This window comes from Malaya genurostris, chromosome 1 (assembly GCF_030247185.1).
Source record: "Malaya genurostris strain Urasoe2022 chromosome 1, Malgen_1.1, whole genome shotgun sequence".
NCBI classification, from domain to species: domain Eukaryota; kingdom Metazoa; phylum Arthropoda; class Insecta; order Diptera; family Culicidae; genus Malaya; species Malaya genurostris.
This window is the reverse complement of record NC_080570.1, coordinates 108078215-108091741: the sequence shown is the minus strand read 5'-3', so window position 1 is coordinate 108091741 and position 13527 is coordinate 108078215. Positions and strand designations below refer to the sequence as shown.

Below are 13527 nucleotides of genomic sequence, written 5' to 3'. Positions count from 1 at the left end.
CTCTGGTAGTGAATGCAACAAATCTCAGCTTAAAATATAGGTTTAACTCGGCAACGTTTGAAATCAACGAGGAATGCCCTGGTTTACTTATCCCTGTAAGCGGGCTATGGCTGTGTCGTACGACACTTGGAAGCGAACTGGGATCTTAGTTTATCGATTATCCACCGAATAGGTTGATTTTTATTTTTAGATCGGAGGAAATAGTTTTTCCCATATAATATGTTAAAAGATCTTACTAATAGTGATGAGGTTTCGTTTCAAATATGAATATTTTTTTAGGTTGTTATTACTGTAAATTTATTCGAGAGCAATGGCCGATTCTTTATCTCTTTCATACCATAGAATAAAACATATTACTCTATCAAACATATTTCTTGAATCCTCTTCGATTGTTCTGGCATTCTACTTCGGACTGTGGACTAACAGAACTGTTTCTAGGCGACCAAAGCTTTGATCGCAACAGCTACGAACAGCAGTGCACTCCAGCTAACAAAAATACTCATTTGAGCGGCACTGTTAAGGGCCTTTCCAATCCACTTTTCAAAGTGTGCTACATCCATGTAGACACCGGGAAAATCAGGGTGTGCGCATCCAGCACCAAAGCTCACAACACCGGCTACTCGGTTCTGGCAGATGAGTGCCCCTCCTGAATCACCTTGACAAGCGTCCTTGCCGGGAGAACAGGCACACAGCATTCCTTTGGTTAATGATCCCTGATAAATCGTATTGCAACGGTTGAAATCCACTACTCCCAGGTTGACTCTCTGCAGTGTTGGACTGACCGTTTGAGACTGCTCCGATGTTACACCCCATCCGGCTAAGGAACAAAGATCACCGGCTGCTGGAGCACTGGAAACCCGTTTAGATGGATACAATGAGTTAGTTTTAGTAAATTCACTAACGAGTGTGACGACGGCGATATCGTTTGCCAATGTTGATGGACTGTATTTGTCATGAATTACAAAAAACTTAACTTGTCGAATCTGACGAGTTGAGCTCGCCATTTTGGGCAGCACGTTCAAGTCGTCAGCCATGGCCTGAAACTGATGATGGAAAAGAGAACATTTATTTAGCGAAATACAGGCATACTTAAAATCATTTGCAGTTACCCTGGAAGGACTCCATGGAATACCTTCGATATTAGACAGGCAATGTGCAGCAGTTAACACGTGCTTCATAGTGAGTAAGGTACCACCGCAGAAGTGTGCAGAGTTTAGTACGAGCTGTAATGAAACTTTTGACGGAAACTCACCGAAAGTGGCTGGTGTACCACCCACAATTCTTGGAAACCATAGAGCAGTTCCGGTTTCATCGTAGTGCGGATGTTTGTACAATGGAATACTGGATAATTCTGGGAACGACGGCGACGTCGTTGCTAGAGGGGGGAGATAGGTAACTGTACTAAATGGCATAGGAAGCGTGATGTTTGTATTATTCATAATCGGATACTGTTGCGTGCCATTATGAAAAGTGCCATTTTGAAAAGTTTCGTTGTAATAGGTTCCACCTGTCAGCTTAGCTGAAATAACGCAAGAAAATAAGTCACGTGAACACTGTGACGGTTAGGATTATAAGTCGAGCTCACCAGTAATCATCACCATGAGGAGAATTTTTAGTAATTCCATTGGGATCACTTTCACTACAGTTTGAATCATAGACCAAGCGCAACTGATTTACTGACAGGGAAACCGATAGCCGGTAGGTCTTATCTGTTTTAACTGCAATGATAAGAAATTCTGCAGCTTTCGGCACACGCTTAACGTTCGTTACTATTCGGATAAATGGTTGGAGTCTTCGATGTGAACTTAATTGAATAACGACTCCAAAAAAGCTTCTCTTAGCTGCTCTACTAAATGCCACCTGATACCAAAAAGCATTGAACTGTGCTGCGAATTCTGTTGAAACAGGAAGACCAAATTCTACAAAAGGAATGTAATGTCAGGACTTTGGTGTAATGATGCCTTTCTCATATAACTCATGTTTTCATAAACATTAAAAGGGAGTCTTAAAAAACTTTTCTTTTAATCTTGAATAAGAACAAAAAAAAATGTTTAAGCATACACATGCATAACCTTTCCAATTTATAAAGAGTTTTTTACCAAGTTTAAACGTATTCTTTGTTTTGTTCCGGAACTGAAAGTTTGATCCGAACAAAAGTCAAAAGCAGTCTATGAGACCTTAAAGCCTTTGATTTGAGTCTAAATTTGAGAAAATTTACTCAGCCGTCTTTGAGAAAATTGAGAGAGTTCCATTGTTGAGTTTTTGATCACTGTTTCCGACACTTCCGGAACCGGGAACTGGTATAGCTGAAATCGGTTCATTTGACCAGCAACTAACACAATTTACAAATTGAAACAATTTTGAGCCAATTTTAGAAGAATGTTTCCTTAGATTTCATTATCGCTCTAAATGACGGATTGCAATTTCATACACACTTAACCGGAAGTCGGATCCGGACGAAATCTTACATTTACTTATAGGAACATAATGCCTTTCATTTGAATCTAGGTTTGTGAAAATCGGTTCAGCCGTTTCTGAGAAATTGAGGTGTTTTCCGAGAACCGGTCTACACAAAATCAATGTATTGCATATGTCATCAACAAATGAAACCTGTTCCACTGGCTAGTTGAAAAAATTCTGTTCAATTTTTCAGTATCGTGTATAAAAACACGCTCTTAAAAATTTTATCGACGGTTTTAAACTCTATGTTTAGAATTTTTTTATGAGTTTTGCTTCGCAGCACTGAGTGATAACAGTTTTAACATTTTTCATCATGTAATTCCAGAACCACAAGTCGGATGCAAATGAAATTCGTGAAGTTTGTATGGGACCATAAGATCTTTCATGTGAACCTATTGGAGAACAGAGAATGGACCTGAAGAAAAGGGATATTTCGGATTTTGATGAAACACTAAGCAAATCAATTGTTATTGACTGTTGCAATTTGTTGTCCCGGAAATCTTCTCAAAAGTTCATGCCATCGTTATGGAATATCGAATAGTGAAGGCACAGAAGATAGTTGTCAGGGTTATGATATCAAACAGAAGTGTATTTACAATTTTACATGAGCACTTGAATACGAAAAATAAAAATGTTAGAAAAGTAGGTCCCGCGTTTCCTCACACAAACTCACACAATCTCACAAAATAACTTATCGTTTTGATGGCTAAATCCCATGAATTGAAATTCGAATTGCTCCCGCATGCTTCATATTCGCCAGATTTGGCCTCCAGCTACTATTTTCTGTACGAATACCTAGATAAGTCCTAGCTTCTTCTTAATTTAGAGATGGGAGAGGATGTGAGATGGAAGACCATTCATTCATTGGTATCAATCAAGCTAAGAACGTGTTGGTGTTGGTTGATTCTGTAGTTCGTAGGATTACATGGTGCTTCTCAAGGCAGTCATCTTTGTAATATTGTCAGTTGATTAAGAGTTGATTTATTTTACCACATCCAGAGGTCGTCTGTCAGGTGATAAATTTGAAGAACAAAAACTTTCCAAATTAGATGTTCCGATTTTGAAACATGTTTTCTTGTAAATAAAAGATTAGAAATCCTCAGACACGACGTTATTGATCTGAAAATTATCCAAATCTATCAAAATCTGCATTTTTTTAGTAACAACCCGATGATGCCAAAAATAACAGTTCGGCTGGAAAGTTCGTATCGTTTAATAGAAACACACATTTTTTTGCCAAAATTCGTTTTTATTATTCAACATAATTGCCATCAGAGGCGATACAGCGATTATAGCGATCTTCCAACTTTTCGATACCATTTTTGTAGTACGATTTGTCCTTTGCCTTAAAATAGGCCTCAGTTTCAGCGATTACCTCTTCATTGCTACTAAATTTTTTACCAGCGAGCATTCTCTTGTGGTCTGATGGAGCCATGTTTCGTCCATTGTTATATATCGACGGTTTTATTTCGATATAACAGCTCCAAACACTGCTCAGAATCATCAATTCGTTGTTGCTTTTTGATCGATTGTGAGCTCACGCGGCACCCATTTTGCACAAAGCTTTCTCATATCCAAATATTCGTGAATAATATGTCCAACACGTTCCTTTGATATCTTTAGAGTGTCAGCTATCTCGATCAACTTCACTTTACGGTCATTGAAAATCATTTTGTTTTCATCGGTAACAGCCTCTTTTGGACGTCCACTGCGTTCATCGTATTCGGTGCTCATATGACCAGTACGAAATTTTGCAAACCACTTACGAATTGTTGCTTTGCCCGGTGCAGAGTCTGGATAACACTCATCAAGCCATTTTTTGGTATCGGCGGTACTTTTTTTCATCAAAAAGTAGTGTTTCATCAACACACGAAATTCCTTTTTTTCCATTTTTTTTCACAATAACAAAAGTAGCTTCACTTAAAATGCAATATCTCACAAACTATTAATCAGACAGCTGTCAAATTTATACACGTATCTTTTGAAGGTTGGTACTAAATGAAAATGGTATGGATTTAATTCTAGTGGCGCCCTCTCATAGAAACGATGCGAACTTTTCAGCCGATCTGTTACATTATCAATTTCGTCAGCGAGGCCGAAAAGCTGTACTGACTTACGGATGACCGTACCAATCGTGGTGATACTCGACGATTGAAAACTAAAGACTAAAGACTAAACAACACGACGACACTAAATATAATAACAACAGAGACGACGAGGAAATGGACGAAGATGTGAGCAGCGAGCTAGCAACACCTCAACTGGGTAGTCATGAAAAATCGTCTCATCCGAGAAAACGGGTAACAACAAGATCCTGTAAAAAATTGCTTTCTCGTCGCCTACATAAAATGTGAACTCATGAATTGGGTCCGTTTATCCAATGATTTTGGACAGCGTAAAATATATGAATGAATAAGATATCTTAGGTATATGGCAGATGTCTGAAAGTGATTGATTGCGAGTACAAATGTATTTGCGAAAAAAATCACTGTTATTACTATTATTATATTGATTCTCATCAAAATAAAATTAGATGATCCCAAATTGTTTTGTAGTAGTTTTTTTTCTATAACTGTCAAGTTCTGAGTGGTACTCCGAAACGAACTGTTTTGCCCATCTCTACTCTTGTAGATAGGTTGATTGGTAAAGTAAATTGATAACATTAGCGGTGATTAGTGGCATGAAATCAAAGTGGGAACAGCTGATATCAAGAAATGCAATTAATCGTTCGATGTGTTTTTATGGTTTTTGCCTTTCTCTGTAAAAAGGTAATAGAATTACTAGCAAATCCGACTTTTGATCGGAGCCTCGGAGACCCCTAGTGTTATACTTTAATTTGACTCAGCTCGACGCTGTCGGGCCATTGATCAAGTTCAAAGATCAAATGGCTGTGACTTTTGGTTCCGGAGATATAATGGTATAAGTGACGTAACCGACAAAACGCGTTGTGTTCTCACGCGCTCAATTTTCTAAGAGATGGCTGAACCGACTTTAACAAACTTATGCTCGTTTGAAAGCTACTATCGGACCATTGATCAAGTTCGAAGACCAAATGGCTGTGACTTTTGGTTCCTCATGCAACATTTGATCTGAATCGGACATGGGTAAGCGGTGCTGCCCAGCGGTTAAAGTTTGAAAATCGATCTTGAAAAAGAACCATAGGGAGGACATATGAAATTTTCTGAAATTGAAAATTTTTTTTGATGCCGAATATCTTAAAATTGCATGAAACGTCGAGATTTAGTGTTATATAAAAAAAGTTCCAGCAAGTCGATATTTTCAAAAAAAATATTTCAAGATGACACTAAATCTCGACGTTTCATGCAATTTTAAGACTTTTGGCATCAAATTTTTCTTTTCGATGTCGAAAATTTTATGTACACCCCCCCCCCCCCCCCCCATCTTGATTTTTTAAAATATATGAAAATTCCACTAAGTGGACTAAGAAGGGTTTTTTTAGAATTAGCATCACTCTTCTCATACAAATAGGCAACGCAAATTTTTTTTTTTATTTATTCAATAGTATAATATATATATTTAGGCACACTGCTTAAGCTCTAAGATGCCAAGGGTATTTCCTAATCTTAATTAACGACTAACTTAAAACTAGAATAGTATCATTAGATTATGTCGTCTAGAATTTTTGGAAAAAAGCTTTTAGCTGGCGTTCGGCAGTGGTCGGTGAATTGAATATTGCATGACTTCCAGTTGGTGCTATCTATGGCCGCTTCCTTTCAGTTCGTGTGGGTCCGCGGGAAACACCCCCAGGCTACGAAGGCCCGGCGGGTGGCCCGCATGCTGGTCATCGACTGGAGCGTAGGACCGTAGGCGGTGATGGTGATGTTACGAAGAGATGAAAAAATAAAAAAAGTAAATATTGTGGAAACCGAGGTAAATAGGGGGTATGGAAACAAAATGTCTGAAAACTACAGAGATCTAATTAGTTGCCATCGAGATGGTGAAGAGACGGGGGAAGGGGGAACGAAAAGTTAGTGACAAAAAAAGATCTTGTTAGTTCCAATGAAGATGGTGGACAGGGACGGTGATCGAGAGAATCGGGCGGATGTTAGTGTCGAACCTGTAGGTGGAGATTATACTTTCTGAGCGAGGTATAACAGATTACACTTGGATATTAATGTGTTTGAAGTACTGGTATATAAGAAGCATATAAGAGATATCCCGACTAGCCAACACATCTCGGACCGGAACTTCAGGTGGTCTACCTCGGGCCCTTAGGGAGTCCTTTAATAAAGACCTGGCGTCACGATACTCCGTACACGTCCATACGACATGCTCGATGTCCTGATAACCGTCACCACAAGCGCAGAGACCGCTCTCCACGATTCCAATACGCCGGAGATGCGCGTTGAATGTGTAATGGTTTGACATGAGCCGAGACATCACACGAATGAAGTCACGACTCACGTTCATCCCCCTGAACCAAGGTTTCGTCGATACCCTAGGGATAATGGAATGCAGCCATCGACCCAGTTCGCCATTGCTCCATGAAGTTTGCCAACTTTCGAGAGTTTTCTGACGAGAGATACTAAAAAATTCATTGAAGCAGATTGGTCTTTCGTAAATATCACCTTCTAATGCGCCCACCTTAGCCAATGAGTCTGCCTTTTCATTGCCCGGAATGGAACAATGCGAAGGGACCCAGACTAACGAAATTAAATAAGACCGTTCAGATAAAGTTCGCATGTGTTCCCGTATTTTCCCCAGGAAATATGGGGGATACTTTCCTGGCTTCACTGCGCGGAGAGCTTCTATTGAACTAAGACTGTCCGTGACAATGAAGTAATGGTCTTTGGGCAAGGTTTCAATGATCTCAAGGGTGTACTGAATAGAAGTTAATTCTGCGACGTAGACTGAAGCCGGATCACTGAGTTTGTACGAAGCGGTGATGTTCTGATTGAAGATTCCGAAGCCTGTGGACCTGTTGATGTTTGATCCGTCAGTGTAAAACATCTTTTCACAGTTGACTGTTCTAAATTAAAAAATATTTGGGGCCACTTGAGGGCGTACGTGATCCGGGATTCCACGAATTTCTTCTCTCATGGATGTGTCGAAAAACACAGTAGAATCAGAAGTATCCAAGAAATGAGCACGGTTGAAAACAAACGAAGAAGGATTAATATTCTGAGCCATGTAATCAAAATACAAGGACATAAAACGGGTCTGAGAATTGAGCTCGATAAGCCTTTCGAAGTTTTCAATCACCATTGGATTCAAGATATCGCATCGGATTAGCAATCGATATGAGAGATCCCAGAATCGATTTTTCAACGGTAGGACGCCCGCGAGCACTTCGAGACTCATCGTATGAGTCGACTGCATGCAACCTAAGGCAATACGCAAACAACGATACTGAATTCTTTCCAGTTTAATGAAATGGGTGTTCGCGGCGGATCGGAAGCAGAAGCATCCATATTCCATTACGGACAATATCGTTGTTTGGTACAGCCTGATCAGATCTCCTGGGTGGGCACCCCACCAAGTTCCGGTTATTGTGCGAAGAAAATTGATTCTCTGCTGGCATTTTTGTTTCAGATACCTAATGTGACATCCCCAGGTGCCTTTGGAGTCGAACCAGACCCCGAGATATTTAAATGTGAAGACCTGAGCTATGGTTTCACCCCCTAGTTGAAGCTGTAATTGTGCTGGTTCTCGCTTTCTTGAAAATACGACCAGCTCAGTTTTCTCCGTAGAGAACTCGATACCCATTTGAAGAGCCCACGTCGACAAGTTGTCGAGGGTATCTTGTAATGGTCCTTGGAGATCGGCAGCTTTGGGTCCTATAATGGACACAACGCTGTCGTCGGCAAGTTGTCTTAGCGTGCAAGATGTGTTTATACATTCATCAATGTTGTTTACGTAAAAATTGTATAAAAGGGGGCTTAAGCATGAGCCCTGAGGAATGTAACATGTAACTGAATGTAACTGAATCGTATTGTCGACAAATCACCATGTGCAAAATACATGTGTTTCTCGGACAATAGATTATATAAAAAGGTGTTCAAAACCGGCGAAAGACCATGCTGGTGCAGCTTCTTAGATAGGATATTTATAGAAACTGAATCAAAAGCCCCCTTGATATCCAGAAATACTGATGCCATTTGTTCTTTACGAGCAAATGCCATTTGAATTTCGGTTGAGAGCAACGCAAGACAATCGTTCGTTCCTTTACCCCTGCGGAAGCCGAATTGTGTATCTGAAAGTAAACCATTAGTCTCGACCCAATTGTCTAGACGGAAGAGAATCATTTTTTCCAACAACTTCCGGATACAGGAAAGCATAGCAATCGGCCGATACGAATTGTGATCGGAAGCTGGTTTCCCAGGTTTTTGAATGGCGATAACTCTCACTTGTCTCCAGTCGTGTGGAACAATATTACCCTCGAGGAACTTGTTAAATAAATTCAGCAAGCGCCTTTTGGCAGAGTCAGGAAGATTTTTCAACAAGTTGAATTTAATTCTGTCTAACCCCGGGGCTTTATTGTTACACGACAAGAGCGCAAGTGAGAACTCTACCATCGAAAACGGTGTTTCGTTTGTATTCGAAGTCGCGGCGCGGGATATCTTCTGTTCCGGAACAGAATCAGGACATACTTTTTTAGCGAAATCGAATATCCAGCGGTTAGAATATTCCTCGCTTTCGTTCGTTGTGTTTTGGTTGCGCATTCGTCGGGCTGTGTTCCAAAGAGTGCTCATCGATGTTTCTTTTGTTAATCCGTCAACAAACCGTCGCCAGTAACCTAGTTTCTTTGCTTTAACTAAGTTCTTCATTTGCTTATCTAGTGCTGCGTAATTTCTATAATTATCAGGTGTTCCATATTTTCTGAACTTTTTGAATGCTAAAGATCTTTCCGCGTTCAGTGATGAGCACTCTTTGTCCCACCACGGGTTGGGAGGACGAATGTTGGTATTCGCGCCGGGTACACGTTTCGTCTGAGCTTGAATCGCAGTGTCGAGAATCAAGCCAGCCATAAACGTATACTCTTCCTCCGGAGGAAGTTCTTGTGTTGTTTCTAGTTTCTCAGATATCGATATTGCGTAGCATTTCCAATCAATATTTCGTGTGAGGTCATACAAAACATTGATTGTTTCCGATGGTCTTAATCCGCTGGCGATTGAAATTACGATAGGCAGATGATCACTACCATGGGGATCAGGGATTACCTTCCACGTGCAATCCAACCGTAGCGATGTCGAGCAAAGGGATAAGTCCAGCGCAGATGGTCTTGCTGGTGGTGCGGGAATTCGTGTCATTTCTCCCGTATTCAAGAGTGTCATATTGAAGTTGTCGCAAATATCATGGATCATAGCTGATCTGTTATCATCATGAAGACAACCCCATCCCGTACCGTGAGAGTTAAAGTCTCCTAGAACTAACGTCGGTGCGGGAAGAAGTTGCATGATACTGCTGAGCCAGTGGTACTCAACTGAGGCTCTAGGGGGAATATAGATGGAAGCAATACAAAGGTCCTTGCCTTTAATTGTGACATGACATGCGACAACTTCAATACCTGATATCGAGAGGAGGTTAATTCGAAAGAAGGAATAGCACTTTTTTATCCCCAAAAGTACTCCTCCGTAGGGATTATCTCGATCCAGGCGAATAATGTTAAAATCGTGGAAGTTTAGTGATACATCAGAAGTTAACCAAGTTTCGCACAATGCAAATGCGTCACATTTCAGATTATTTACTAAGTATTTAAAAGGATCTATTTTCGGGATGATACTTCTACAGTTCCACTGTAAAACAGTAATCGAATCCTTGACCTCGTTCGAAAAATTAGCCATCGAAGGAAACGATTGCTGAGAGGAGGGGCCATTTTGCAGTCAGCTGCATCAAAAACATTTTAACTTTTGGCAGGAAAGTCATCAAAATACCTTTTAGGGGGTCAGAAATGTTGAAGACGGAAAATATAAAGTCCACAATGTCACTGAATTTTACAAGTCCAGCACTTGATGTGTTTTCTGGTTCCTTGGGGACTTTCGGGGTTTTGGGTGTCCCCGGAAGTGTTGGATATTCTTTCTCCGATTTCAAGTCTCCGGAACTAGGAGCTTTTGGCTTCTTCTTTTCGTTTTTTTACCAACACTTCCTTCTGCTGTTACTTTTGGAGGGCCTTCAAGAGATATCTTCGAACCCTTTCTAGGGAGTTTAGGAGATGATATATTTTTCCTCTTCCTAAAACTACGAGGGACAGTTGAAGATGTACCTTCTTGAGGATCGTCAGAGTCGCAATCGTCCGCAGACAAACAGGTGTAGGGGTTCTGTTCAGGTGGTGTGGCGATTTTCAGCATTTCTGCGAACGAGCGGTTTGATCGTTGCTTGAGAGATCGTTTCAAATGATCTCCACGCAATTTATACGCAGAACATGCTGTGAGGTCATGCGGGGCCGCCCCACAGTGAAGACACTTTTCAATGTCTCTGTCGCAAACGCCATCCTCATGACTCTCTCCACACTTCGAGCAGCGGGGCCGATTTCCACAATGGGAAGCTGTGTGTCCTAGTTGTTGACAACTAGTGCAATTCATTACCCGTGGTACGAAAAGTCGTACAGGTAGACGAACCCTGTCCAGGAGAACGAATTTCGGCAAAGCCGAGCCGGAGAAGGTCACCCGATACGAGTCCGAGTGGGGATAAGACTTTGTCCCATCCGCGGCGATCGATACTGAATGCAAACGTTTGCAATCCAGTATCTTGACATTCTTAAGCAAGGGATCTTTAAAACATCCGACCCCATGTTTGAGAATGTCCTCGCATGTCAGACTGGGATCCGTGATCACTCCGTCTATCTCGACTTCGCGAGCTGGTATATAAACGCGGTAGTCCCGCGTAAAGTGATCGTTTCGAGCGATCTCATTAGCATGTTTCAGACTGGTCAACGAGACCCTGAGCTTATCGGGACGAATTTTTGAGATAAATTTCAATGTTGGATATTTCGACGTCAAGTCATTAGATATTTTCAAAATATTAAGCGGTTTATTCTTCTCTTTGGTCCGAAAATAAACCACATAAAGGCCGGCCGAGGGTGAAGGCTCTTCGGGATACTGTTTAACCCGGTGAGTCTTACTATTTGGAGCAGATTTAGAATCTGTTTCCATTTTATCTTCGGGGGGCAGGGTAGAATTTAATGGACTTGCCATAGCGCGGTTGAGGTTCCGCGCGAATTATAGGGGGAGTCAAAATATAAGACGATAAAGGGACACGAAGGAAAAAAAAATATAATACTTAGCTAATGATCCGTAGCAACTCGGCCGCTAAGGCTAAGCGTTAGTTACAACGGCCTCTGAGAATTAATATGCACACAGCACCGGTTCACGGCACCACACTAAACGTCCGTTCACTGTTCCTATTGTTTTAACACAATAGCACTCGGCACTGTCTAACTGTATTTATTGTTTATACTGTATTGATCTACTGCACAAGCTCGCGAATACAAAAGATTTGATATTAAATGACCTTGAAACGGATTAGAATGGATTAACGCACAGCTGCTCTAATGCAAACTACCATCCGATCGATACGACGGTCACGAAAGGAATGAGGCAACGCAAATGTCAAGCACTAGTTTGGAAAAATGATACTGACTGTGTGACATAAACACTGAAGCATGCTTTTGTGAACTACTCGAATCAATCTGAATCAATTGGTATCAAAATTAGTATACGAAATTATTTAATAAAAGTCCGAAATATATTTTCATGAGACTGTTAGGAAAGAAGAGAAAGGCATTATCACACCACTAGGTGGATTAAGAAGGGTTTTTCCCTTTCACATATAGAAAGGCTATGCAATCACTGTGAAAATCGATGTTTTTAACCGAAGCCCGGAGGGTCGAATGTCATATACCATTCGACTCAGCTCGACGAATTGAGCAAATGTCTGTGTGTATGTGTCCGTGTGTGTGTATGTAACAAAAATATGCAGTCACTTTTCTCAGAGATGGCTAAACCGATTTTCACAAACAAAGATTCAAATGAAAGGTCTCATAGTCCCTGCTATTGAATTTCATTCCGATCCGACTTCCGGTTCCGGAGATATAGGATGATATGTACCAAAAAAGTGAAAAAAATATGCACTCACTTTTTTCAGAGATGACTGAACCGATTTTCACAAACTAAGATTCAAATTAAAGGTATTTCATTTGAATGTGACTTCCGGTTCCGGAGTTATATGGCCATATGTGAAAATTTGGGAAAAAGTTAACACTCAATTATCTCTGGAACAACTCAACCGATTTTTGCAAATCAAGATTCAAATGAAAGGTCTTATAACATCCAAAAAATTTGTGGAACATTTTATCAGGATTCGACTTCCGGTTTCGGAACTAAAGCGTGATAAGTGGAAAATTACCAATTTTATTAGTATTTTTCCACGCACGATGGTTAAAAACAGTTACAAATCCCATAAAACTGTCCGATAAATTCTTCTAGTTTGTAGAGCTTGTTAGTTTGTGGGCATGAAAACTTAATTCGGCACTACTGGTCCCCTTTTTTCCTGTTCCGAGAGCACCGAAAGTGGAGAAGAAAAACTCCTAAAACTAAATTTACTTCGATTTCTCTGCGATGCTTGAACCGATTTTCACAAATCTTAATAATAATAATAATAATAATAATAATAATAATAATAATAATAATAATAATAATAAAAATAATAATCATATTACATGTTTGATGCTGTTTAGCTTGACTTACATATGCAGAAGTAACAGAAACGCAGGTTCGTTTCGTTTGTTAGATTTCTTTAATTGGTTTAATCGAAATAAAGCATGAGATAGTAAGTATAGGTTCAACTACGTTCAAAACTGTTCCAATTTTTAAGTCATATTTGTTGGTAGTAAACGAGATGGCCAAATCGATTTTCACAAACTTATAGGTTCAAAAGAAAAGTCTTACAGTTTCATACGGAATTCCTTAATTAGTTGTGGATACTACTTTCGGTTCCGGAACTACAGGGTAAACAGGTTTTATAGAGTTTGTGAGATTAGATCCGAACAAATTATCCTATTTCTATTCAATAAACAGTTGTTTTTGCGAATTTCACGATTATATTTAT

General features: G+C 40.2%; 1 protein-coding gene across 1 annotated transcript; it reads right to left on the bottom strand.

Annotated features, from left to right (window-relative positions):
* Positions 1–294: 294 nt before the first annotated feature.
* LOC131440326 (trypsin beta-like) lies at positions 295–1689 on the bottom strand. Its single transcript, XM_058611502.1, has 3 exons — positions 1586–1689; positions 1110–1519; positions 295–1043 (listed from the first exon to the last, which is right to left on the bottom strand). Exons 1-3 carry the CDS (start codon positions 1653–1655, stop codon positions 435–437), a joined length of 1089 nt encoding a protein of 362 aa, XP_058467485.1. The 5' UTR covers positions 1656–1689; the 3' UTR covers positions 295–434.
* Between the last annotated feature and the right edge of the window lie 11838 nt (positions 1690–13527).